General features: G+C 39.6%; 3 protein-coding genes across 8 annotated transcripts in view; 2 read left to right on the forward strand and 1 right to left on the reverse strand.

Moving 5' to 3' along the window:
• Positions 1 to 790: 790 nt before the first annotated feature.
• On the reverse strand, positions 791 to 6,920 carry ralaa (v-ral simian leukemia viral oncogene homolog Aa (ras related)). Its single transcript, XM_025910574.1, is given in 6 exon segments — positions 791 to 3,893; positions 4,021 to 4,195; positions 4,439 to 4,647; positions 4,750 to 4,824; positions 4,826 to 4,997; positions 6,896 to 6,920. Coding segments are annotated over 5 exon segments (621 nt in total). The 5' UTR covers positions 4,865 to 4,997; positions 6,896 to 6,920; the 3' UTR covers positions 791 to 3,770.
• On the forward strand, positions 5,009 to 16,145 carry med1l (mediator complex subunit 1-like). Of its 6 annotated transcripts, none has more exons than XR_002063286.2 (18): positions 7,139 to 7,566; positions 7,715 to 7,806; positions 9,029 to 9,104; positions 9,183 to 9,237; positions 9,358 to 9,484; positions 9,570 to 9,598; positions 9,740 to 9,811; positions 9,904 to 9,978; positions 10,167 to 10,243; positions 10,599 to 10,661; positions 10,771 to 10,882; positions 11,007 to 11,131; positions 11,222 to 11,343; positions 11,447 to 11,645; positions 11,753 to 11,848; positions 13,241 to 13,343; positions 14,143 to 15,118; positions 15,416 to 16,145. XR_002063286.2 is itself a non-coding variant. In XM_013277240.3 (18 exons), the coding sequence occupies exons 1-17, from the start codon at positions 7,560 to 7,562 to the stop codon at positions 14,014 to 14,016; spliced, it is 1,437 nt and encodes a 478-aa protein (XP_013132694.1). In that variant the 5' UTR covers positions 7,139 to 7,559; the 3' UTR covers positions 14,017 to 14,060; positions 14,143 to 14,284. The 6 variants fall into 6 exon arrangements, 4 of the variants coding, with proteins under 4 accessions (XP_025766358.1, XP_013132694.1, XP_019218577.1 ...); XR_003221784.1 differs by lacking the exon at positions 15,416 to 16,145 and adding an exon at positions 13,990 to 14,060 and having other exon boundaries at positions 14,143 to 14,284; XM_013277240.3 differs by lacking the exon at positions 15,416 to 16,145 and adding an exon at positions 14,010 to 14,060 and having other exon boundaries at positions 14,143 to 14,284.
• The window catches only part of si:dkey-192l18.9 (F-box/LRR-repeat protein 7), a 28,535-nt gene continuing 16,799 nt past the window's right edge, over positions 16,072 to 27,807 (forward strand). Inside the window, exons 1-2 of the mRNA XM_003439271.5 lie at positions 16,072 to 16,207; positions 21,199 to 21,288. Of these exons, the coding sequence (XP_003439319.1) occupies positions 16,171 to 16,207; positions 21,199 to 21,288 (127 nt within the window). The 5' untranslated portion in view covers positions 16,072 to 16,170. The remainder of the gene's footprint in view (positions 16,208 to 21,198; positions 21,289 to 27,807) is intronic.

Below are 27,807 nucleotides of genomic sequence, written 5' to 3' on the forward strand. Positions count from 1 at the left end.
AACTGCAGTCAAGCATTTGCGATAACTGGCAATGAGTCTGACACATGAAAGGAATTTCGGCTCACTTTTCTCTGCAGAAGAGCTTTTCACATATGGTCAGGTAGGTTTAGATAACCTTTACTGTTAATAAATGAAATAATTTACCAACTGCATTTTGTATTTACTCGGGATATTTTTTAATAATATTAGAAGATGATCTGACTGGCAATGCACAATCTATTGTACAATAATATTTCAAATTCTGTGTGTGCGCATATATACATAGATATATTTATATGCAATAAAAATGAAATACCTTACAAATTACATCATTCATCACAGACACAGAGTTAACGGTGGAACACGATAAAGATACCTAAAAGCTAAAGCAATTTTTTACTTTGTTCTCTAAACCAAGTGCACAGACCTAAGCTGAAATTGTGACAAATATATTTATTTACCTGTTTTTATTGTTATTTACCCAACAAAGACACCAATAAATGTTACTTTTCCATTTTCTGGCATAAAGTTTTTTTTGTGGTGTGTTTTTATGGACATGTCTTGCCATTTTCCTGGCAATCCAGGCCTGCTGAAAGGCTTCATGAGTTTCTAAGGAGCTTAGAAAGAACCTAAACACTTCAAGAGTTTGTTTTATGACCTTAAGATAGTGCTTTTCCTCTAAGAAAGGTCAGGGTAAGGAGATAGATATTATCCATGTTTATACATATAACACAGCACTTCAAAGTTCACCTGTTCAGTGCAAAAAACAATAAACGTATCACACAGAACATACAAACACATTTACAAAGTGTTATTAGTAATGTCCACTTTATTTGCCATTTCCAAACTCACAAAAAAATGAATTGAAATGTAAGCGTCACCTCTTGTATTCACAAACAGATAGGCTACATTAGTGGTTATGTTAAAAATAAGGAAACATGAAGGAAACATTTAACTGATGGCATACATACAACCATCCAATCAATTACATAGATACCTATATATTTCTTTTTTTACTCCAAGGGTATAGAAAAGGCAAAACAAGTTATCTGAATACCCAGTAGGACAGTTTGCTCATAGCATTCACACAAACATCTGTTTTAGTATTTCACTGAAATTTTTCGGGCTATCAAGTCTATTAAATTAATATGTGGAAACAAAGTAACAGCAGTAGAATGATTATGAATGATGTCTGCTTGAATAAACAAAAACCCACAACAAACTGAAACAAGAAAGACTTTGTTTAGCCAGTGTTATAGTAAGCAAGCATTACGGTAGTCACTTTATGTAGGGCAGCTTCTGTAATCCTCAACAATGAAGACACAATGCGGTTAATGTAATAATCTCAAGCTAAAGAAGGAGAGTAATAATAAACTGGGATCTTTATGCTCATTCCAGTTTCTGTGCGTGCCACTTTAACTTTCAGGGCGTTTCAATCATTATGTGGTGTACTGGAGTTTAGCCCTTAGGACATATATTAGACTAAACTGCTTACCAATCAGTTTGATGCCATCTCACGTTACTGTTTTAAAGTCCAACTCCTCCTACTATGTGCTTTGCTGTAAACATGAGTTGCATGATAAACGCACATTAAAAAGACAAACAAACAGACAAAAGAAAGCTTCATAGCTGTTGGATGACACACTTTTTTCCAAACTGCAGTCAGATCTCTAAATGGCGCTCCAGCTCAAGTGCTTCTACTAGTCAATAGTTTCTAGACCCAGTCAGTGTTTTAAACTCTTTCCAGGTTTCACATTTCCTCTTTGCAATTACAGCAAACATTTTGCATAGACTCCAGTGTTGGGCACGTTATTGGTTGTGGCAATCTTTTAGTGTAAATGGTGAGCAGCTTACTATTAAGTTAACGATTGGTAGTGAATCAGAGAGAAACATGGCAACAACCTCAACGTGGCTGTTTAACTTTACTGAAATATTAAAAACAAATAATAAGTTACTAAAAATAAATTATAATGTTCATAAGAAAAGAAAAAAAAAGGCTCAGTCATAAATTAAGAAACGAGGGGCAGTTTTCACAGTGTATTTTGGTCTATGCATTCTCAATTTGCCAATTTCTATACACTGTTTCAACCTTTGCCTCTAAAATGCCATCTACAAGATAAAATGAACACATTCGGCATGTTACTACAGCACTGTAACACAGGGTAGCCTTGCACAAAACGTAGAAAAGTAGAACGCCAGCGACCTCTAAACTCTGCAAATCATTGGCAGTCTAAGATTACAGGCAAACAGGATGAGTATGAGGGGATGTTTCACATTCACAATGGACAGAGAGGCAACAGTGACGCACTGCACAAGAATTACTAAAGCCCTCATAACCTTGCATTTCTTTCCCCAGGCGAATCAGACCGAAATCTCGACGCTTCCCGACACTCCTTTTGACTTTTGCAAAGACTGTAGTGCTTACTTTTGATGCTCATTACAGCAAGCTGTCATTCACTTCAAATAATAAGTGGGCACTTGTTTGTACTAGCTAGCGTTTTTCTTTGGCGACTAAAACTTTTTTTGGACAAGTATCACCTCACGTCTATGCAGCCTGCAGTCTCGTTTTCATTTCATGCCTTAAAAATGATCTATTCATTAATTTACCCCAGCTTTCCAATTAAGGATTTTTCCATTTAACAAAAGGAAAAGGGAGATAAAAGTTTGCAGATTAAATGTCAGGGAAAGTTATACATGAAAAATGACATTTTTTACAATTTACAATGTGTTTCTTTGTTTTTAAAATTAAGATGTGTCAGCATGTAAGGGATGTAGTGTTATGGAATCACCTTTTATCTGAGCACCAGGGATTCCTTTATCGCAAAAAAAGGCAATGCCAAGTGAGGTAAAACTTCTGACATGTTAGAATTGAAAAAAGTTCAAGTGTTGCAAAATCCCTCACAGATTCAAGGGTAACGATTAATGTCCATTGTGCATTTGAGAAGACTCAAAGTCTCTGGGGTAAGGGGAGAGATTAGTGGAAACATTAGTGCGCTTATCTTACACTGGGTGATATGATAGAGGAGAAGAAGAAGAAGGGAAATGTTTGACGTCACGACTAAAAATAAGTATACATAACTGTACAACATAGTAAAACTGAGGTGTAAAACGACAAATAGGAATGGCATCAAATTTTGTCTCAGGCTTTGATAATGGAACTGTCTTCTAATTGAAATGATTCACATGCTCAGTGCAATGTTCATCTCCTCTGTGGCTCTTGATGAACTCTGGGTTGACACTACACTGCTGAGTCTGTTAACTAACACTTTCTACCAAAGATGGTGGATTAATTAAAAGGGATTGGGGCTTTCCAGTACTGAGCTCCAGTTACATCTTCCCTGTTTAAACCTTGGCGCTTAGACTTTCATTTAAATCTTTTTTTCAACTTGCACTGCACAGCTCTCTTAATATGTGTGTGTGTGTTCGCACACACACGTGTCAGACTTTACAATGAAACGTTTTGGAACATTTCAAGACTTAGCCTTTTGTCAAGCTTAGGTCTAAATTAAAAACACCACTGAATTATTACACTCTGTAATGTGGTCAGAGTGAGAGAGAGAGGGTACATAAATTATTTGGAGTGTCAGCACATAAAAAGTTAGAGCTATAAATGGTGTATGAAGTGCCACCTTACTACTTCCTGACACATGGTCAGATGTCCTGTTAACCAGGAACAGAAGATCATGGTCAGGTATGGGCACAAAAAATTAAATTAAATTAAAAATTTTAAAAAAAGCAAAAGTCTGAGAAATGCGTATGTACATAAGCAGCGAGCCTGCTCCCTCTAACGACTATAAAATACAGCATCTCTCTCTAATTCTCTTGGCCAAACTTTTACTTTTCTTCTTCCCGTTTTTCTCTTTGCTGTCCTCCATTTTTCTTGCCCGGATCTCTCTCATTAGGTCGAAAAAAACCTGTTAACAGGAGAACATAAAAAACACAAGTGTTCACATTTCTGTGTTTATGTGTCTGTTTTGCTTGGTGTCAGCATAGTCAACTCATTTTGCCCAGGAATTATTATGTTCAGCAAGTTAAACAAACCTTGTCAACATTGGCACGAGTTTTGGCCGACGTCTCCACGTAGCACACGCCCCACTGCTCTGCACGTGCCTTTGCCTCATCTGCGCTAACCTGCCGTCGGTCGTCCAAGTCTGACTTATTACCAACCAGGAGAAAGGGCACATTCTCATCCTCCTTCACTCGCAGAATCTGCTCTCTGCAAAAAAAACAACAACAAAAAAACAAAACAGGAAATCTCATTCAGCCGTGAATTATGTAAATAAACAGAGCGCTGCTTGGTAAATGCACAAAATCCTTACTCATATGAGTCAAGTCAACCTGATGGAAGAAAAACCTTTAGTTGTGATGATGTATCAAAAAAGCAAGGGGAGGAAGAATAGCTTAATTACATCCTAATGGATGGGTAAGTGCTTCATTACAAGGATCTAAGTGGCTGCACCTGAAGTCTACTGTTGCTGCAAAAGACTCCAGCTCTGTGATGGAAAATACGCAGAGGAAACCCTCGCCACTTCGGAAGTAGTTATCCCGGATGGCTGCATAGTCCTCTTGCCCGGCTGTGTCAAGGATGTCAATTTGCACCTCCTCTCCATCCAGCACCACTTTCTTCCTGTAACTGTCTGCTTTAGTGGGCTCGTAGTCTTCAACAAACTAGAAAACAGAAAGAGATCCATTATGCCAGAGTTTTTTTTTGTTTTTTTAAAAACCTCAAAACTGGAATTTCAGTTGAGTACTGAGATGTGAGAAGCTCACCTCATCATACATGAACTGGAGTGTAAGAGCTGATTTACCCACTCCTCCACTGCCAACCATTATCACTTTGTGAAGGGGCTAGAGAGTTCTGCCCTTTTGGCTTTGCAGCTGCCATGGCTCTGTGTACCGAGAGATGCAAGTATCAAAGGGAGAAAGTGCAAGCCGGCGGGAAGGGATGGTGAAATGTGAGGACTGCAAAAAATCAGATCCAAAGACTGCAGGTCCAACAAAGGGCTGAATGATAGTTCCTGCGGAGAATTTAAAAACGAAAAGAAAAAAAGAGAAAGATGTTGCATCATATTTTCCACTGCCTCCAGGTTCCATTTCTGCATTTTGATTGCACAGTCATCATGGCAATAAATCCCAAACCAATAAAAGGCTTAAACAGCAGAAACTACAATTAGACTTGAGACCTCGTACAAAAGAAAGATTCTCTGTAGCTTAACAAGAATACAGGAAACATTGTCATGACACAAGACTGACGCATTAGAAATGCAAATTTATTTTCATTATAAATTCTGCTCTGAAGCCATTTGCCTGTGCAAATAGCACGTATCCCTTACTGCCTTAAGCAGTATTACTTTTCTCTTTACAAACGCGACCGCAATACCACTTGACCTGTTAACATTTCTGGCCATAAGTATTCAGAACTAACAGAAGACAGATCACAGAAATTGTAAACCTGGCTTTAATTTCCAGCTGTAGATTTTGTTTTTACATCTTGGTTAGTTGTGAAAGAGTAGAGGGAGAAAGTAAGTGCAAGTTACTACTGGTAGAAAAATTACCCCTGGCATAATTTCCTCATACAAGAGACACGAAATAATTTGCTCATCCAAGCAAAGACATTTACTAATAGTTTTTAGTTATTAATTTTTCCCTCTGTGTTGCCATAGTCAGTTTTAGGCCTAGTCCAGCAAGGGGATTCCTAAATTCTCCCAAGAAACAAACTCTTTAATTCCTTTGAAAAAACAGTTGTTAAGGTTATACCAAACAAACTGGTCAAAACATGACCCTGACATCACAGATGCACTGGCCAATCTACAAGTTAACAAAAGGGTACCTTTTTTATAATCTTAAACCTCTTCTGCGTGTTGCTAAAATACTAATTCAGAAAGGTGCCTTGTGGGTGCAGTACTTTTGGCAGCCAAGTTTCACTACCAATACACTTTGGAGCCTGAGGATTATTACTGCTTGTCAATGACACAGAAAAGGCAACGTTAACTACAAATAAAGCACACAAATTCCACTAACAGAAGAGTTTCATGTGTACCTGCTCTAAGAAAAGGGATACAAGTTTTGAAAAGCTGGCAGTACTTCATATGTCTTTGACAACAGTGGATAAAATGTGACACATGCTAAAGCCATTGAGTGGCCTCTTTTCCATACTGGACTGTCCAAGAACACTATGGAAAACACATACTGTCCAGAAATGTGTGCTCAAGCCCTTTCCTAAAGGCCAACACAAACCTTTTTTTTTGTGGGTGGGGGGGGGATCAGTGATAAGTATTGGGCTTGCAGCCAATTCGTCACTACACAAATTAACATAAGAGGTTTATTTACTGCAAGTCAATAGTACTATAAAGAATTGAAGGAATGTTGCTTTACTTTGATCATTTAAAGCTGCAAACATCTCTTAGCAAGTTGTTTTGAGTTAAAGTGAAAAGGGAATTATTAACGGGTCAGTCGTTTTGGTCTTGGAGAGGCGTTTAACAACTTCTAAACAAACCCAACCCACATTATGTAAAGAAAGGGAGACACTATAGATGTAGAGACAATACTATGCCTTCAGTTTACAATCATCAGCACAAATGTGGGTGGAAAGTCAATACACCAGTTTGACAAATTAGTCAGTGAGTCATTATTTAGCAAATAAAAAACAAACAAGACGCCACACCAAGAATACAAAAAATAAACTATACATAACATGAACTTAGAAATCAACTATTTAACCAACTATTACAATAAAAGATAAACTAGCACACCAAATGTCAGCGTACACGTCCCTAACAACAACGTTAACTTATTAGCAACTTAGCTGGTTGACTGCTGGGCAATGTGGCTAGCAAGCTAACTATGCCACCGGGCAGGTAAATGCCACCTGACATCAAAGTAACATTTCAGGATGAAGATAACATCTGGAACACACGTCTCTAAAAGCGGATATTCTGCAACAGATGTTCGCTCGTTGCTTCCAAACTCAGTAGCTTCCTCGTTATCGAGGACGAGGGTGGACACACAGAAGGGGGGGGGTAAAGGGGAAAAAACGGCTAGCGAGAAGCTAATCAAAACTAAATGATGCGACGCTAATAAAACTGAAAGACAAGCAGGGTCCGTTGCAACAGTGCCATGTCTTGTATTAACACAAATCCTAAAATAAACAGCACTCACCTTGGCAAAAGGTCCGATGAGGCGGAATTTAAGGTGGCGAAACGAAACGACTCAGCTAGCTACTTGTTAGCTCATGGCTAGCTTTCTGGCTAACTCCAGAGACCCGGCTGGTAGCTGTTAGCAGCAGACTGACTGCACGTCCTGTGGGCTTGGCTCCGACTGGCAACGCCCGCCTGCCTGGGAGAAGCAGACAGCGTCTCACTTTGACTTTAGTGTATGAGTGTAATATTTTCTTTCAGACAAAAGAAAAAAAAAATATAGCCCCGGGTATGGACATATCAGATAATTACCCTCGCAGTTGAGAATACAGTACAATGCAGATTAGGAGCAGCGGATGAAAGGTAGACATAACTGATTAACTGGCTAATCCGCATAAATAGTGGCAGGTTTGTTCAAAAGGAGAACAGTGAATAGACCTCCACATGCCAGGTATGTCGGTTTGAATATAGTGTTTTCACTAAATAAACACATAATTTAAGTTAAAAAAAATGCGCAAATGTAAGTAAAACATTAAAATGGGGAGAAAGTTTAATTTTAATTTTTTTTTCCATTAATCTCCCGTTTTTCGACGCTTTAGTGATGATGAACAGGCTCATAATTCCTGACCTGCGTTTGAAGTTTGCAGAGAAGACTTGGGCTGACACTTTTCAGCTTGTCCGAAGGTGTATGGTGAGGCAGACTTCACTAAATAAAAATGAAAATGCCTCTACTCAAATGGTCTATTTGAATCATTGTAGTTATTTGGTTAGGTTTTTTGTTTTTTGTTTTTTTTTTTTTTAATCTTGTTTTACGCAAAAGAGATTACTCATTTTTATTTCTAATTTAAACTAAGACCCCCTCCTTTGTTTTGTTTGGGGTTTAAAGGGGTTAGTGCGTTGCGTTATTTGGCTGGTTAGTGCATGGCTCTGCTAATATGATAATGTGGTGTGAACTGGTGTGGCTGTGCACTCAGAATGAGATCATTCATCCTGGAACACACACGGCTTTGTTTTTTGATCAGCAGTCTTTTTTTTTCCTTTCTTTTTCTTTTTTTTTTTTGCATTGACTGGTATCACTTAAGCTACTTGGATTTACTTATCAAGCACATGGCACAGTGTATGGAGTAAAGCCTTCAAATCAAAACAAAGTAGTTTGACTGTGGGTTGTTGGTTATCTTTATGGCATTGGCTTTGATTCCACTATTTAACACCATCCTTTTTGGCCAGACATGCACTACTGCTGGCTTAAATAATTTTCCTTTGCACTATTTATCAATTTTTAAATAGAGGATGTCCCTCTTGTACATGTATATTATTTGGTTAGAGGTTTGAGGGTTTAAGCACTGACATGAGGCAAAAGGGCTGTACTCTATGCAGTCACTATTATTATTGTTCTATCTGTATGCTGGGCCTCTGTGAGAAGAGAGGGTTGGTTAGTTTTCTTTAGATTTGTCATGGGTGGAGCAGCGGGGTAGATAATACTTTTGGATTAATGTGGAGTGGAGCTTGGCAGTGGTCAGTCTCTGGAGTGTGCTGAAGAAATTTGATTACTTGGTGGTCTGAAGTGATGTGTGGTCCAAAGGGATAAGGCATCTGGGGCTAGTTATCCATTTCTCTTCCAACAGTGATCTTAAAGAGAACTTGTGAAGAAGTGGGGTTCTTCTTCTTCAAAAAAATTAAGTACAATATAATTTCAAACGCCTATCCAAAACGTTTGTTTTATTAAAAACACACATCCCAGTATGAAAAACATGCAAATGTCAGTGTTTTCCTTGAGATGGTGTCATGCAGTTTAAATGTGGTATGGTGAGATGGGCAGACAGGACCAAAGGCTGTTTGCACAAGACTTTGCTTTTGCCATACAAACAGTCCATTGTTGTTTTCTTTGTCTCTCGCCTTTGTTCCTATAATAGGAGAAATCCAGAGATGAATCCAGCTCCCGTGAGCCACTGGAAAGATCCCTGGAAAAACTCCAGGAAGAATCAAACGGTATGTGAGTAAAATGTTTTGTTTTTTTTTAAAGTATTTTTACTTTACACAAGTAAAATGAATCTCATTATGTTTCAGTGTGCACCATCAACACCACAAAGCTCCGCCTGGAGATTATCGCAAAACAACAAGGGTATAAAGCTGACCTCTGTGGCTTTGTTTTTGCTTTAGAGACTCATATCTTTTCTCATCTGTTTTTCTATTAATCTACTGTGATAACACCTTATTATCCATATGAATCTTTTCTCCCAAGGATGAGTTTTCACTTTGCTGAGGCCACGTGCTATTTATCAGCTGATTTATTCTACGTTGAGGTATTGTTGTTGCCGTGTGGTGAAGTGGAGGAGGTGAAGGTGGTCCTCCACGGAGAATCCCCTGTTGTAAGTGGACTGTGCTGTTTCCAGCAAGTCATTTGAACTTCTCACCTTTTGCTAATCATGCTGATAAAATAAAACTGTCTCTTAGCCCAGTGAATCTCTGCTTCAGCTGCTAAGGTAAGGGAATGGATTGCTTTTAAATTTGCATTTTGCTTGCAGTAAGCAGTGCCATTATCCACTAAATTTTTTTAAGAGCATAATGACAGCACTAATGGTTTTAGCTCTATTTGCTGATTGTGCTGCTTTCTGGGTGCACAGGTCCAAAAACTTTGCCGCCTTCTCCCTGAAGTTACAAGGCCTCTTTGCCCAGTACAACATCCCTGGAGACAAGTGCCTACCTCAGCTTGTCAAATATTCTTTAGCTTTTATAAATCTGAAGCTCTTGTGATCATTTAGCCATGTGTTCCTTTTTTCTTTTCCAGTGAAATGAAATTAAAATTGTTGGCATCTCTGCAGTGCCTTGGGAAAGACTTACGGAAAATCTCTCATTTGCCAAGGTGTGTGACAAAACAACAACTTTCCAAAAGTCTGTCTGCTTAAAACAAAATAAATTGCTGTTCACTGCTTCAATTTAAATTTCATAAACCAAAACGCATGTATAGGAAACAATCAGGAGAGTAAATAATTGTAGCTCTTCATATAAACTGCAGTTTTTTTGTTTGTTTGTTTGTTTTCCTTTTTTCAGGGAACAAAAGTATTCTGACCCTGAAATGGACTTGATAAACAATGGCAGGATTGGGGATTTAATCATGGGAAAAGAAGGTATAGTTACACTTGTATATTGAATTAGTTGTGGTTAAATTATTCAAATTAAATTCTAGATCAAGAGTGTCAAATATAAGGTGTGGGGCCCAGAATTGGCCCAGCAATGACTCCAGTTCGGCCCACTGGACGGCTTTGGAAAATGTGAAAGATATAAAACTTTATTTTCACAAGTTTTACAACTTTCCTTCTGATAAACACCTTCCCCACTGTCAACAAATGTCATTAAAATTAAATTGAAGTTAAATGTATTTACACTGACAGAAAGGGGAGGGTCGCTGGTCTGGCCTAATTAAGAGGAAACTAGGCTGAATTTGGCCCATGGTGTAAAATATGTTTGACATCCCTGTTCTAGATTGTCCTTTCACCATCCGGTTCTTTATTCCTCCGACCAATGGAACGAAAACTTTGGTGTCAGGTAAGCTTCCGAGTTAAAAACGTGATAAATTACGTTCCCTTTCATTCAGTTCATTCAATACAGGTGTCTTCTGAGGTGTTAAAAGTTATAGATTTTCTTCAAATGACAGACTTGAATCCAGTTGTTCAAGCCGCCCAGGTTACTGTAGTTGTCAGCGACGTGACCCACAAGCTTCAGATGGCATCTGTGGTCCCTCAGCCTCCCCAGCTGGATCCTCAGGGGTATCGGCGTGCTTTCTGATTTTTAATCTCTCACCCAGCGGGACACATTTCATTTTTCATTTATGAGTGAGTCTAACTGTCACTAGCGTTGGTGTTAATGGAGTACAATTGTGTCCTGGAGCAGTTATCCTGTGTTTGTTCCGCTGAATGAGGTGCCAAATGAAATGCTGCCTGCCTGTTTCCTGCTTAAACTGCAGCCAGCTATGCCCGTGATGCCGTCTTTTGTAAAGAAGCTCAGCCAAATTACAGGTCAGGGAGGCTTTCATGACTATTGTATGAAATGTACATGAAACAAAAAGCCGGCTCATTACTGCTGCTCTGTCTCCGATTATTTCCTAGATGTGACTGTAGCAGATGTTGACCTGCAGTGGGCACCCTTACCCACGCTTCTCATGAGAGATTCATTAAGCGCAAACAGCTCCTGGGAGATGACATGCGAAAGCAAGATGATTTTTACAGTGGTATGAGGATACTATTTATTATAACTGGAAAAATTAAAAGAGGGTTTGGTATTTAATATGTAATGTATGCATTAAAAAAAACGATCAATGCTTATCCATCTAGCCTCTTCCTGGTGGTGTGATGCATAGTTATATTTGCCCTGGAGCTGCATGGGATGTGCCTGCCCACAGGGGGGCTGTGGTGGACAGTGTTCCCTTCACCCACCCTGGTCATGTCCCTGCCCTGCTGGAGCTGCTGCGCCACCAGTGTACCATTAACACCTTGCTGAGGAGCTGTTTCACATTTCACTGTGCCAGTGCAGGTACAAGTGTTTTTACATTACAAAATTGGTCGACACAGAGGTAGTGTAAAGTGGGCAGCAAACATTGTGCTTAAAATATGTAACGCTTCATTTATGCATCTTACCAGGTTCAGTTTGTGGCCTGCATTTCGAAGTCCTTCCAGAGTCTGACAGCAGCTTTTCCGTGACCTTCCAGCCACCTGACGCTGACTCCCTGGGTGTTTGTGAGCATTAAGTTAATTTCAAATTTGGAAAAAAAAAATCAGCTGTTTTAACAGTTTATCCTTTTTATTACACCCAGCACGCCCCTGCGGGCGGTTTTATCCTTCAAGCTCGGGTCCTCTACCAGAGGCCTGGGAGCTTGAGGGTCCTGCGCAGTATCTTAGCTGTTCCCAAGACTGCGCTCTTCTGGACAGAGATCTCCGATGTTGTTCCCGGGATCTGCTGGAGCCACTCGCCTAGCTTGGGAGTCACTGCACCTAGTGCTCCGATTACCACGGGGACCACCGTTACCTTCACCCTCCACCCTCCACATCCTCTCGAGCTCTTCTCTGAGCCCTTGGTATTTTTCAAGCTTCTCGTGTTCCTTCTTCCTGATATTGCTGTCATTCGGAACCACTACATCGATCACTACGGCCGTCTTCTTCTGTTTGTCTACCACCACTATGTCCGGTTGGTTAGCCACCACTGAGCATCAGAATGGGGAAGAAATATAGTTTAAGTGACTTTTCATTTGGCATGGTTAGTACCAAATGGGCTGGTCTGAATAGAAACTGCTGATCTACTGGGAGTTTCCGACATCACTACAATCAGAATCATGTTTATGGCCAAGTTTGTACTCAAATGAGGAAATTTGTCCTGGTGTCAGGGTGCAAAATCTTCAAGGTTTGCAGAGAATGGTCTGAGAAAAGGCTATGCAGTGAGTGGAAGTTCTCTGGGTGAAAACCTTGTTGAGGTCAGAGCAGAATAGCCAGAGTGCTTTGAACTGATAGGAAAGCAACAGTAGCTCAAATAGCCACTTGTTGCAACCAAAGTATGCAGAAGAGCATCTCTGAATGTGAAACACCTTGAACCTTGAAGCAGGTGGGCTACAGTAGCAGATGACGCATCGGGTGCTGCTCCTGTCAGCTATGAACGGGAAACTAAAGTCGCACAGTCTCATCAAATTTGGACAATGGAAGTTTGCCTGGTCTATTTCTTCTGTGACATTCAGATGGTAGGGTTAGAAAATAACAACTTGAAAGCATGGCTCTGTCTTCCAGTTTCAGGATGGTGGGGGTGTTAGTGGAGTAGTGAAGGAGATTTTCTTGACACACTGTGGTCTCCAGAATCATTTAAATGCCACAGCCTTCTTCAGTGTTGCTGCTAGCAATGTCCACCAGTGTACCCAGCTCCTGATGACTCCTTCCAGCAGGACAAAGTGTCATGCCACAAAGTACAAATAATCTCGGCCTGGTTTCTTGAACGTCATCATATTTCCTGCAGGGTTCGTTTTAGGCTATAAACATGGTGATAGATGGGTAAATCAAGTAAAATACCTGGTTGTAATATCAGTTTGGGAAAATGAACAAGTTCAAGGGATGTGGTGTATAATTTAAACTGATTTGTACCCACAGTGCTGGTGAATGTACCGAAACCTCACCAGATTACCTGCAGCTTATTCGGAGCAAACGCACGTGATCCTTCCATTAATGAATACCTCTCCTCTGTCATCACAAGGTATGTTTTCTGTCTTTAAGAACCATGCTTACATGCAAATGTTAGTGTCAATGTGATTATTATTTACTTTTTAAGTACTCGTGTGTGTGTGTGTGTGTGTGTGTGTGTGTGTAACAATGTACAGAAATTCTGCATTATGAAGATCTGTGTGTGCAGCAGAATGCCTGTGAAGTGTAACTGAATGTAGTTCATAATGCTGATTCATCACCTAGCTAAACCGCGTCTAAACTTTACAGCTTTAACTAGCATAACAAATATGAACACATGATTAAATAATCAGTACATGGTGGACATTACAGTAGCTGTTTCTCAACCACTAGTACTCATCCTGCATTTACAAACATGCTGCACACGCCAACAAAAAAGATGCTCTTAATTAAGGGGTTAAACAGTTAAACTGTGTGTCCAACATATAACGCTTGGCTAACATACCAGCAGCTTCCTTGCTGTTAGCGAATAATCTATGGCTGCAACACAATCTTCAGTATGTGTCTTCATCATATAATTCTCCCGGTTCCTCTGCGTTTACATTCTCCCACCGAGCTGCTGCACTTAACCTTTACAGCACCTGCGTCCCACTGACGTCTCTACTAACATATTATGACCTTGCACATTTATTTACCTCTGATTTGCTTTCTGTTTAAAGTTCCTGCATGTTTTATTAAGAATATAGATTTTTGGTAGCAGACTGTTTCAATAACTGGATTACAAGATGAGGTAATTTGTCTTGTTGCCGTACTGAATTTTAGCTCCACTCCTTCTAGGAACTTTCAGTTGATATTTTTTTTTCCCCACTCAGCTGTATGTCCATTCCTGAGACAATGAGAATGCTGTACAACAAGCTTGAGGACATCACCTCTGCCCCACTTTCTTCCAGCTGCTCGGCCACCACAGAGGCTGAAAATGACCATTCAGCTCCCTCGAGTACAGCTGTGGCCGACACCAGCAGAGCTTCGGCCACTTTCTCCCAAAGTGCAGCTATGCCAAATGACGGCTTCAGTGTTTCTGATTCAGCACGTTCTGCCATGACTGTAGCCAAATCTGAATCTATTCTTGAAATAAATCAAAGTCCCTCTGCCTCCTCTTACCCACCTCCCCTTGTAGACACGTTTCAACACAGGGTGGGCAACAGCCAACAGGCACAGCTGATCTAAACGTGTACATCATCCACAGCCGTTATGAAAACTCTCATGGGTTAAATCAGCCATAAATGTGGACCATAATAACTGGTATTTGTTTTCTGTTATCAGTTAGAGATGCTAATGTGTAACTGCAGAAGGCTGTGTTTGTGTAATTCAGAGTGCATAATCGCATCCATCTCCTGCAGGATGCTTAAATGTCACTTACTATGCATTCCAGCGTGGCAGAGATTACTGGCTGTAAAGGTTTGAGGTCTGACATCTGACCTCAGACAGCCAAGAGCCCAGTTGATTGGTACCATGTGAGCCAATCAAACATTGTTAAAGTACATAATGCTCTCTTGATGTTTTGTAAGACTCCACACATTTAAAAAAGAAAGAAAGAAATAGCTTTGGTGTAGCATATGATTCAGCTCTCAAATGCATTCTCTCTAAACCACAATTTATTTTTTGCTTTTTTTTTTCTTTGATGTAAATTAGGTTTTGTACAATAAGAGTGACATTTGGTGTGAAAATGTAGGAGTGGAAGACCGCTGTGGAATGGAAACTCGGCAGTAAGAAATCTCTTGATTGCTGCTGAGCACAGTAGTGCTTTTTCTGTGCGGAAGCCAACACGGTTACCAATATAGCACAAATGTGAGTAGTCTGTAAAGAATTAGAAATATTTGCTATCTAACAAAGGGAGGAAGTTGAGCTTTTTTTCACATTCCAAAAGAAATGTTTGAGACAAAACTCACTGGTGCAATATTCGACTAAATCCTGAAGACCTGCATTTAGAAAGGAATTTAACATGTATTAAGAATACGAAGTCAACTGTCAACAGCAGACAACTGGTTTTGTCCCGTGTCTGTACTTCTGCATATCCAATGACCTGTATGGCTGCTATTCATAGAAACATTGTAACATGTGGCTAAACCGCTCTCTTTTTTTCAGTCGGCTTCTGTTCTCCGAATATATCAGCGATTATGTGTCCTCACTTCTAACTGGACGGGCAGAAATCTGTTGAAGTCGCACCTGGTAGTAATGAGGAGCGGATTCTTTGGACTGTGATTCTTTTCTGTCTTCTTCGTGTACAGCTGGCAAACTCCAAGTGTGCACGAATAAAAGTTTTTAAAATGAGCGAGCTAAGTTGCAAATAGGTAGAAATACTGTACTTAAGTATTTCTAAAGCGCAGTTTTGTCCTGTTGTACGCTTTTATTTTTTAAAATTCTTTTATTTTTTTTTATTTTTTATTTTTTAAACCTCCACATCTCCCTCCCCGGCCTGCGGTCTCTTTAAATCCAAATCCAGTTGGAGGGGAGCTGCGCGTCCTCAGAAAGTTGTGTGGCCGCTGTGATTGCCCGCACTCAGTCTGATAAACAGCTGCTTACCATTTAGGGCGCTTCAGAAAGTTTTCTCCAATCGGGATTTTTTTTGTCCTTTTTTTTTTTCACCGTTCTGAGCCTGTGGATGTTCAGATATAGAAGGTCTGCACCGCTGGAAGCAAGTCTGGGATTCTAGGTTTGCGTAATGCTCAGACGTCCTCTGCTCAACATCTGGATTAACTATTTGGAGCCAGAGCTAACGGCCCTACACGAAACTCTTGACTGTATAGCCTGCTATCTTGATGGAAAGAATGCATTTTAGCCTACTCTGGAATTTAACTTGATGACCCGAGTTTGTGCTCGTAGATTATGTATTCTTTAAAATGGGTGCGAACAATGGAAAACAGTATGGGAGCGAGGGTAAGTGCTTCAAAAATTACTTTTAGACACATTTATGTGAATGCCACTTTAAAACTCGCTCTTTTTTATGCACGTATATATGAAAAACTCCCTTTTTAGTGAGTAAAAAAGGGGGCTGTGATATCATCGTTGTCTGTGGCTTTTTTTCTTTTGTGTGCCTGCCATCTAAAAATAGAAAATAATGCAGTTTCTTGGGTCTGTAGCTTCCTCGAGCTTGTCCCTAGACATCAGTTAGCTAGCTTAAAACTAGCACCATCTCCTCGGAGTTGTGCACTATATTTAATCTCCTTTGTGCGTTTTCTGTTTTTATGCACACTTTAATTTACTCCACATGCCTTCGAGATGTTTGGGGTGTGTGCAGTTCAAGCTGGTGGTTACTTTTGCCTTGTATTTGTCCGCTTTATATTGGTTTTAGAGATGTGTCACATTTATTCATAAAAGATAAGAGTGACATCTGGCGGCGGTCGTTTTTAATCCCTTTGAAAAGCGGCCTTCTGTGTTAGAAGAGTCAAGTTTGAGCAAAATTCGTGTTTTTCTTTTCTTATTCTTAAGGAAATTAACTCATCTCAGCCTTATTGTGTGTTTGCCTCCAGTTAAAAGCATGTAAGTGAAAGAAAGTCAGTTTAACAGGATCTCAACATTACATAACGAGTCTGATTTAGCAGGTTTTTGTAGCCTTATAGTTTGTTTTTGAAGATAAAATCTATTCAGGTTTAGTGGAGGTGGTTCTCATAGATGTGGGCACTTAAGTCTAGCTTATCTCGATAAGAGCCAGTATCAGAGATTGCAGTCCACGACCCACAGCCTGGTGCTGTTTGATTTGGAGGCCCTTTCATACATGCTGGTCAAGTTCACGTTATTTTTTGTGTAAAATCAAATGTTCACAAGAACACCAATACACTCTACTGTGAATAGCCTTTTCTTAAACGGATTCTCATTGAGACTGTACATCTCAAGTTCACTGATTTATTTTTGCTTCACTTCAGTTTTTATTTCAATTACAGTTAACTTTACTGCAGATGCTGTAAAATGCTGTGTTTGGGCGGAGCCTCAGAAACTGGGGTTCACAGAGGACAAGTAGACATAATGCTAGTTTTTTTTTTTCTTGCACAAGTCTTTAGGCTTGGCAAAATAAAATAGCTACATATTAATATCAATGACTGACGAGACAAGAAAAATGTTGCATCGCATAGATTAAAAAGCACTTAGAGTACATCACACTTAACGGGCAGACAAGTACAGAAAGCTGTTTCAGCTTACAGGAATGCAGCTCAAACTGTCTAAAAGATAACATTAGACCTTGTTTTTCATGACGTTACCACAATCAGAATCAGAATCTGTTCACTCTCATAGAAAAATGCTGAAAAATCTCCAACATGTGGCATTAATGATGCAGGAATTTATCCCGCCTTTTGTGTGTTATCATCAAAAATAAAAACTTTGTGTTACAACCTATCTCTGCCGTGCGGGCCTCATGTGAGGTCTGATCTTCAGCATTACTTGTTCAGAAAAAAATTGTGGTCTGACTTTACCAAACACATTATTTCTACCTCAGAGCAGAAATGTTTGTATAAATAACATTCCAAGGAGCTCTCTTCCTAAGTCAATAGCTGCAGAGAAAAGGTTGGAACTCATGATGTTAAAAATAACACGTGGAGCAACTCCACCTAGGAATTTAGTCTGTTAAGGTACATGAACAGATTCTATCACAAGCTCAAGGCCTGTACTCAAGAGCTGAAGTTGAGTTGTCCTTGAGCTGTGCAGCAGTCAGAAAATACCCAGACTGAAGGACACCATACTGTGTAGTTAGTATCTGGCACAAAATAAACCCAACAGTTAAAAAAAACTGTGCTTTTTGTTGATAAAGATTTAAAGTCTTCAACATAAAAAGTAATCTTAAAGTCTTTGACAGGCTCAAAACGAACAAGCCTTACCTATGGTGCATACTTCCTTCTTAGTCCCATACTCTACTGATTTATCTATTTATTTAATTTTCAAACTCAAGACCATCATTTCAGAAAATTTATTAGCCTTCACAGAACATACATATACCAGTAATACAAACACTGATGTGTAAAATCAGTAGAATTCCCCTTTAACAGTAGATTTATGGTTCTGCATTAAATCTACACTGTAGGGGAGTTATAACCGCAAACCCTTCTGAAACCCTACGCTCTAACTTATGCCATAACCTGACATGCAACTCCCTAGAAATGTAAATAGATGTTGCCTCAAGGCCCGTTCAGTAGTGCTGTTTCCTCCTATGCATTGCCAGCTTCTGCCGATCAACTGGAAGAGACAGTCTCCACCACCAGCTCAACGTTTTAGGGATGAGAGGATGCAGATGCAGAGGAACACCATGCATCCTGGCTGTGATGTCACCCACTTGCGTAGGATATGTCTGTATAGATCCAATGCAGAATTAAAAATTAAGATTATACCTGATACCAGAATATACCAGAATAATAACTGATGTATCATTTGTTGGACAGCTAAAAAAAACCCGTTGCATCCCCAGTTTATAAATGGCTGCTTTTCCACCATGATATTAAAAAAACTTGTTGCACATGTTTCTGTAGGTTTTACCAAAGAAAGTGTAAATTTCTGAAAGAAAAGACACTGGGCTCCAGATATTTTTCACCTGTTTTCGTGCTATCTGTTGATTTAAATATTTGATATTCCAGTATTTTCTTTTACGAAACATTAGCATATTTCCTAACCTTTTTTATGTAGTTTTTTTAGATACTTGTTTACCATCTGCCTGACTTTGCTAAGATCAGATGGTTTATGGATTAAGGGTGTTAAAATATGCGTGTTGCCAACAGGGAAGTTGCAGAGTGCCCTCTGGTGGACAAACTGTGCAATGTTAGCACACATAGCATGTGTCAAGGGTGTTTCTCTTGGCTCATCTTTACTTTTGTAATCTTCATTTATAAATGCCAGGCCCAATATATTGGCAAATACTTAATATCGACTGATCAGCCAGTAGATAAATCAGTTTCCAGAGGAATTCTCCATAACAGTCTGTCAAACAGGTATCTGAAGTCTTTAAGTGCATCAGGGGTGGGCTGCACAAAATCTGATAGGCTGCCTCAATGCTGATGCTAAAGTTGGGCTGAAAGCAGAGGGCAGACAAGCAGTGGATATGGCAACCAGGGAATGTGGAGTATCAATAAAATCGGGTGATTTGTAGCAATGACAGAGCAAAGTGTGGTGTGTACATCTCTGAGTCTAACAGCTGAAACGAACAAATGAATACAATAGACTCACATATGATGGTGATATCTACACAGCCAGAGTCTGGAATGCCAATTAGCAACCAGCTGTCAGCTACAAAGTGGTGGGAGATTAGCAAATTACTAATAGTAGTAATAGAGTTCTGTTTTGGGTAATGTAGGCACAGAATAAAAAAAAAGAAAAAAAAAGACAATATTTCTGGTTTTGCTGTGTTTTTTCCTTCCGTCGACCTTGGATCCAACAATGTCAGGAGAGTAACGTAAAATTAAGGTCTAAACTTGTTATAGACTCAAAGTATTGCATTGTTATCGCTTGATAGTATCTAAGACCATTGTCTTAACCCAAACTTTAGAATCCTGCAGTCCATTAGTCCACATCTGTTTTCAAGTGTGATTCCACAATTAATTACACTCTGGTCGCAACTATGTAGCAACTATCAACCAGCACATTATATAAGCATAAGACAGGAAGCAGGAGCTTTTCTGAAACTTGTTTTTCAATGAAAGATAGAAAACAGTTATTGCCTTGCAGAGACCGACCCACATGCCAACCAAACAGCCCCTGCAGCCACGAGTTCCTCGCTCGCTAAAGAATTGTGTAACCGGCTAAATATCAAAATGTATTTGCTTGCATTAACTCAGCCTTTTATGCTCTGCTGGGAAAAGTGGTCTGACATTAACATCTGCAAGCTCTTCATGAATATCTGACTCATTTCTGTGGACTGGGGGGAGCTTTAACAGATGTGTCAGCTCAGTGATGTCACCGCAAAGTGTCATTCATGTTCATACCATATGTGCTCCATTGGTTTTGTATTATTTTATAAGTAGCTGTGTGATCTTTTGTTGTTTTTTTTAAGTTGGGCTCATTATGTAGACAGGTTGCTTTTTTTTTTTCTTCCGTCCCAAGTTTCTGAGAGTTTCTTCATATTTCGGGAACTGTCTTGTCTGTTTAGGTTACTGCGCTTGATATGCATGTGGGCGTGACTGTTTGGGAACACCTCCTTAGCCTGTCGTGCTGGGCGAAAGGCGCATAGTTACTCTCAGGAAAGCCACAAAGCTGCATTTATGATCTGACAGAGGAATGAAACGCCATAAACAACTTCTCCACAGGCAGCCTGTAGTCACCATGGCAGTGAAGCCTATCGTACTTTGGGAACAGAGGCAGTCATGCAAAAGGATATACTTTTTTTCACTTTAGCACTCATAGACGAGTCGACTGTGTAGAAATTCAAAGTTGAAATCCTAGAACGAAAATGTAGAAATCACTTTGGTGTGGTGTTTGTGAGACAGTGTTGACTCGCTGCAGATGATACCATTCATTAATCTCTTTCTGTGTTTTGTCACTCGTCCTGTGTGGAAGTAAGGGCTGAAGGGGGGAGATTTTAGAAGACTTTATTCTTTTTCCAAATGTCAAAAACGGATACTAACTCAGACGAACCAGCAGATACTTTGTGCATCTGCCAAGGCTAACCATTCCTCCAAAACCGAGGAACATAAAAGTCATAAAAGCCTAGATTGATGAGATTTATATTTCCCTACACTCCGTGCCTCCTTACTGTATAATATACATCATCAAAGTGTGAGTCCACCTTATCTTTAGCAAACATTCTTCAGGTATTAAACTGAAAATCAAAGTTTCGGGGGATTGCGGGCTACAAAATTGCTTCAAATTACTACAAATTTAATTAAAAGGGCAGTTTATTATCTTAACTTTGATATTTTATGTCCAAGCACTTTTGTTTTTCTTCCCTGCAGGTAAAGGGAGCTCAAGCATCTCCTCTGACATAAGTTCGAGCACAGATCACACACCAACTAAAGCTCCGAAGAATGTGGCTACCACTGAAGGTAAGGCATCTGGTGCTCATTAACCAAACTCCCCTCCCTACTTCTTTCCCTCCTTTTCTTCTTCTTCTTTCCCCCTTCCAGCGCTCTTTTTCCTCCCCATCCACTTTCTGTGCTGCCTATTTTTGGAGAGAAACCTGTGTGTTCCTGGGATAACCTTAAATTGAAAACAAACTCACAGCTGCCATCAGAACCCAGAAACCAAAGGCATTTCTTGAGCTTTGTTTTAGAAGAAGGGGGAAAAAAACACTTCTGGCTTCTCATTGTGGAAGAATGCTTATCTAAACTGTGGTCGTATCAGGCTCAAAGCGTTGCCAGGGAGGGTGGGAGGTGCATGCACTTGGGAGAGGTGGGCGAGAGGGATTTTGTTGGAGACAGAGAAGGTATGGGGAGTAAGAATGGAGAAGAGAGAGCTTCACCTTCTGCTCAGATCCTGCTCTTACTCCTCTCCAACTCTCTGACTCCCTCTCACCTCCTCAGCCTCCTTCTTGCCCAGGCAAGCGTCCAACTCTGCAAGTCACCATAGGAACTCCTTCAGGAGTGGATGTGTTACTAATGTAAACTGTGTGCTTACCCTAATGGTTTGGAAATACTTTTCAGCTGGCAGATACATCTTGAAGCCTGCTGTCAGCAGCTGTCTCAAACATTGATCCATCTGGTTCAGTCGGAACAATTTGTCAGTCAAAAGAACAGAATATAATACCAAAAACATATTTTAGAAAATGTTTTCATGCATCAGTATTATAGTGCATTCCAAATACACAGGTCCAGTAACCTTTAAGCCTATTTGCTCTACAGATTTTGGAAATTTGAAAAATTTTGGAGCAAATGCTCTCAACTATCAAAACTTCAGTTATTTATTAATTATTGACTATTTATGATTAAATGTGTTCCTGACCACATAATGAGAAAGACTTGGAAATTTTGATGGAATTTAAAGGTGCCAGGAGGAAGAGAGGCAAGGCACTTTCTTCCATTGGCTGATCTATTTTATACACTTTTTCCACATTTTTTTTTAAGTGATGGATCACTGTATGCCAATTTTAAATGTATTTTCCTCTAGTCTAAGACATCAGGTAAAAATACAGTAGTGCAAAGCACAAGGGATGAGAACACTGACGGTTTAAATGGGCTTTTTTTTTTTTTTTAATCGATTGGCCAGGGACCAGAATTGTCTGATTTCCAGCCTTCTTGACCCAGACTGCCGACTGGCCGGTCAGCGGCCCATATGTCTGATTACAAGTCTTTGCTGGAAATGTCAATACTGCTGTGCTGGTGCACAGACAAATAGTTGTGCACTCACAGCCACATGCCGTTAGCTCTTTGCTGTACCGGTACTACCACGAAAACGCTTATCATAAGAAAAGCTAAAGCTACTCAGAGCTCAGAACAAGCCACAAGTCAGCAGCCTCAGTGTGAGCAAAGCAGTTATGAAGATACTTATGGAGAAAGAAAATTTCTTGCAGCTGCTTCTGTTAAGTAGCATCTCTAGTTATTCTGGCTAATGTGTTGCAGTGACCCATCATTTTTAGTTTGTGGTCTCCACCCACATGTTTAGGGACTACAGTGCTGTGATAGTGCTCTCTTTCCACAGTTCATCAGTACTCTTTATCCAGGTCGGGTATGTTCACAGCATCTTTGTCACTATCATCAGGATTATTTGTAGACGTCAGACTTCCACTGGTCAGAATGCGTTCAAAGATTATGAGTCAGACAGTGAGAATAAGATGTAAAAACCCAGTGAAGTAATCAGCCAGTCACTGATTTACAATTCTGATCAAAAGCTTTATCAAAATCCCCCACAGATATATTGTGGTCTCCCTACTGTTGTGGAGCAGACTTGACCAGTGACTCATCGGCTGTTTTGCACGCTCGTACACTTTTACAGTACACTCGCCCTTTTTCTCTCATGCATTGTCATCGCCAATCTTAAATTTGCTCTGGCATGCTAAATGTAGTATTCTTGTGGTTTTGCACTGCCCACAAGAAAACAAATACTAACTACAGCCTGTTTTTATAACTGTCACTCAGCTGGAGATTTTAAGGTGTTTCTCAGAGGGAAAAAAAGGATCACAGGGGAAAACACACATCAGGCAAACTCCTCAGGAGACATCAGATTTTGTGCAAAGTTTGTGTCAAGCAGTTTCACATCTTGCTTTAAAAATACACTGAGATGTACTTGTGAGAGTGCATTGTAGGAAGATAGATCACTCTTACTCATTCAGCTTCGCTGGAAATGCTGACTCACAAAGGTCCGTCCACCGAGGAGCTTCTGGAAGGTAACCCAGAGTACTTTGTGGAAATCGATAATTGTCCTGAATGTGTCTTCTCTGAGCACAACCTGTGCAGATAGAAATATATATATAGAGAGCGTATAGGCCATAGCCAGTGGCTTCCAGACCATAATTCCCCCCCGTGTTATGACTGAAATTGTTATTTTTTTCTCCATGCTAAGTGGGAGTAATTACATGGTCTGGAACCGCTATGGCCACAGTCAAATCCCCCCTCCTTAGAAAGACACACGCATGAATGTGCGTGCACATATACACATACGCACACACACACGGACCCACATCCACATGCTCATACACAGTGGCAGATTACACAGCCCTTCCCCACCTAGTCCTGTGGTCCACTAAACTAATCAGGAAGCAGTCTGGGCTGTTTCCCCACCACACACTGGGAGTATTCATATTAGTGCCTCCAGTGTCCCCATGCTGCAGCATGGTCACTTTTGCATTGATGTAGTTCCATTAGTTAGTTATTGTTTTGCTCTTTGTAAAACACCATAGTAACACAATGAAAGAGGAAAACATTGGTTATACAGGAACATTTATACAGAGGTGTAGAAATGTATAAAAGACACTGAATGCTATGAGCTGGATTATTATTGTGATATCTTATGAGAGCAGATTAAAAGACTATTAGAGGTGAGAGCATCTCTAATATTAACTTTGCAACATATTTCATAAATTTTATGTTTTCATCTCAATGTTTTGCCAGCAAGTGCTCAAATAAATCAAACCTATTTGAATTTAAATATACAGTTTCCACTTCCATTTGCTCTTTAACTAAACAGGCTGCACCAGTCATGTGTTAATTCTTAAATATAGAGTAACAGAATAGATCTGTGGTGCAGTTGTTCCTGCCTCGCAGCAGTCCTGGTTGAAGCTCCTGGTCATCTGGTAGCATGCGCTCTCTCTCTGTGGCTGTTTGGATTTCCTCTGGGTGCTCTGGCTTCCTCCCACAGTCCAAAGGCAGTCTTGTTAGGCTAATTAGCAACTCTAAATTGGCTCTAGGTGTGAACGTGAGAGCGTGTGGTTTTCTCCCTGTGATGGGCTGGCGACCTCTCACGCTGTTGTTACAAAGATTCCTTTCACATTGTAGAAAAATGCATATTTCTGTTGAGACAGACACGATTGTTCTACCAGACGGGCTACAGAAGGATGTTTTTTTATTACCCGTAGCAAGAACTAATTCAGTTGAAAGAACAGTTTTGTGTCAGGCTGTGAAGAGGTGAAATTTACTGCCAAACGGGTGACACAGAAAGAAACCAGCAGAATTGGATTTAAAAGGCTATTAAAAAACTACATTTTTGAGATGGTGTCTGACCACATGGAGGAAATGATAAAAAAGTCTGGGGATATTGGCTGTGCACTTAAATGATAGATTGCTCATGCTGACATGATATTATGATTTTATGTTTTTTATTTTGTTTTATTTGTGTGCGTGGTGGAGTTTTGTAAAGATGTTTTATGTCTCTGTGTAAGTTGTTTATAGTGAACTGTCACAGTGTAAGTTTTTTTTTCCCTGTGGAAAAGAACAGCTGCTGCATTGATGTGGCTAATAGGGATCCTAATAAATGAAACTAAACTAAACCCTATGACAGCTGTGATAGGCCACAGCCCTCTGGCTCCACCCATCTGCAGATGGATGAAAAGAGTATATACATGTCATTAAGTTGTGACTGAAAAATATTAGTCAGAAAATATAAAAATGTTCTAATTCAACCTAATGTTTGCTAACATTAGCTAACATAAGCTAGTTGTCATACAAGATAAAGTAAAGCCTTTAGCTATGGTAAATTTATATTTATATCACTACTATTTACTTATATGCTACTATACTATGCTACTACTATTTATTTATATTAATATTTATGTTATATACTATTTATTTATATTATTACTGCTACTTCTGCTATTGCTGTTACTTTAACAAAACTGAAACTAAACTAATCTAAACCCTGTCACAGCTGTGATAGGCTACAGCCCTCTGGCTCCACCCATCTGCAGATAGATGAAAGGAGTATATACATGTCATTAAGTTGTGACTGAAAAATATTAGTCAGAAAATATAAAAATGTTCTAATCCAATCTAATGTTTGCTAACATTAGCAGCTATAAGCTTGTTGTCATGCAAGATAAGGTAAAGCCTTTAGCCATGGTAAATTTATATTTATATCACTACGATTTACTTATATACTACCGTACTATACTGTTACTATTTATTTATATTAATACTTCTGCTATATACTATTTATTTATATTATTACTGATACTACTGCTATTGCTATTACTTCAACTAATGGGACGGAAGAATTTCCCAAATATGGGGCAAATATCATCCTTAAATTACCAAAACTCACAATCAGGGTTTGCAAACAAAGGACACTTTGTGCTTTTTCGTGCTCTAAATTTAGGCCCCTCTAAATTTAAGTGAAACTCTCCTTTCTGTTGGTCTAATGAACTTTAACTACACATTTAACCCCTGGGATATCTAATTATAAGAAGAAGTGCAATTTTAACAAACTGTTAGCACGAACTTTTGGCCTTAAATTGTAGGAAATTAATGTATAAAATTAAAGAAAAAGTTCTCTTAGCTTGCTCCTCAGATTATCCTGTGAAAAAAAAAAACCAACATTCATTTCTATAGTGGATAATGAAAAACAGGAATTTTCCTGTCATCTAATTGTTTATTTGTTACTTAATTACTGTAGTGTGTAGTCTCAATGGTCATGTGGGAAGCCTTTATCAGGAAAAACTGAATTTGTATCAGTTTTTGTCCTTCACATTTTCCAAGGGTTTCCATGGGGACCAGATTGGAATTATTGTTGGGCTGATTATGGCTGCCCAGGACTTCCCTGCTTTGCACTATCTAGTACAAAGCAGATCCATGAATCTGGTGCAATGATCTGTCCAAAAAAGTAAAGGAGTGAGGTTTTTAGAACAATATTTGTTAGCTTACCAATAAAACAACCAAAGTTAACCTTAATAGAAACTTTGTATATGCACATGGAAAAGGATATATTAATTCACAACCAATGCTATTCAAGTTTGCATTCCTTTTTTAGATTTTTGAGGTGAATATTATTCTCTTTAAACATTATTTTTCAAACGATACTGTCTGTTTTTACAGCCACTGTATGTCAGATCCAAACCAGAGACCCTGGAAATGAACGCCTGGAGACTGCACCAAGTCCCATAAGGGCTGTTTCATATTTCTCTAAACAAAAACTATTGCCATTGCAAGAATTTCAAATAGGTTGTAATCATCTCAAAAACTAATGAAAACCATATTACTGAATTATCGCCCAGCCATAATATCAGTATGCAAACGGAAAGTAGACTGGTGCCTGCCGTCTTTCAATGATCAGTCAAGTATTCCAACAAAACCAACATTAGGAAGTCACACTCATTCGTTTCTTGAAAACAAACTGAGTCGGGCAGTCATCTGGCAAGATTTTGCAATACGTCTCTGTTTTCAGTTATTATTTAGACAACTTTGTGGTGGCCTGACCCAGTTGAATCGCTTATTAGTTGCAGACTGAAAGGCACAGGCTTGGGACAGTAAATCCTTCCTGTGAGATGAAATTGAGTATCTCCCAGCAGGGGTTACACAGTGACCCTGTCTGGGCCTCAAAAGTTCGCTTTGGTACAGCTGGACCCCGGGTACCTTAGGAATGTGGCTCAGACATAGTAAGCGCTAAACAGACAGCACACTGAGGTGTTCAGCCTACATGCTGTGACTCTTGAAGACCGTTTTGATGTTGCTGTCTCAGCTGGAGCCTTTGCCAAAGGTTTACCCAATGAAGTAGCACAGATTCACAAGAGTCTTGATTATGTCAAAACAGCCAATCTTTGGGGTCAGTTCCTTCACTCGTACATAATGGCACCAGGAAGGTGGCTCAGACACAGGAGAATGGTGGGAACAATGAACATGCTGACTTCCTCTCTGTCTGCCAAGGACCAAAGAAACAGAGATAACAGTGCTGAGGAAAAACCTAATCTGTCCTTCTATAGCACTTCCAACACTGTAGTACAAGGCTGTACTGTAAACATATTGTAATTTATATGCTCTTAACTAGAAGGTTATCAAAAGCAATTTTTTAGACGATATTTCGCTATAAATATCTACTTTCTGTGTGACGTAAGTGAAGTTTCTATATGAGTTAATGCAAGAGTAAGACTAACACTGACTGGTTGGGGCTCTGTGTAGTCTTATACAGTAATGGAGCAAGAT

The sequence above is a fragment of the Oreochromis niloticus genome, linkage group LG9 (genome assembly GCF_001858045.2).
Source record: "Oreochromis niloticus isolate F11D_XX linkage group LG9, O_niloticus_UMD_NMBU, whole genome shotgun sequence".
Lineage (NCBI taxonomy): Eukaryota > Metazoa > Chordata > Actinopteri > Cichliformes > Cichlidae > Oreochromis > Oreochromis niloticus.

Coding starts and splice junctions, on each gene's coding strand:
- med1l (XM_019363032.2), top strand. Junction 11,132..11,221: donor GAAGCTCAGCCAAATTACAG/GTCAGGGAGGCT, acceptor ATTATTTCCTAG/ATGTGACTGTAGCAGATGTT. Junction 13,344..14,142: donor CTCTCCTCTGTCATCACAAG/GTATGTTTTCTG, acceptor TTCCCCACTCAG/CTGTATGTCCATTCCTGAGA.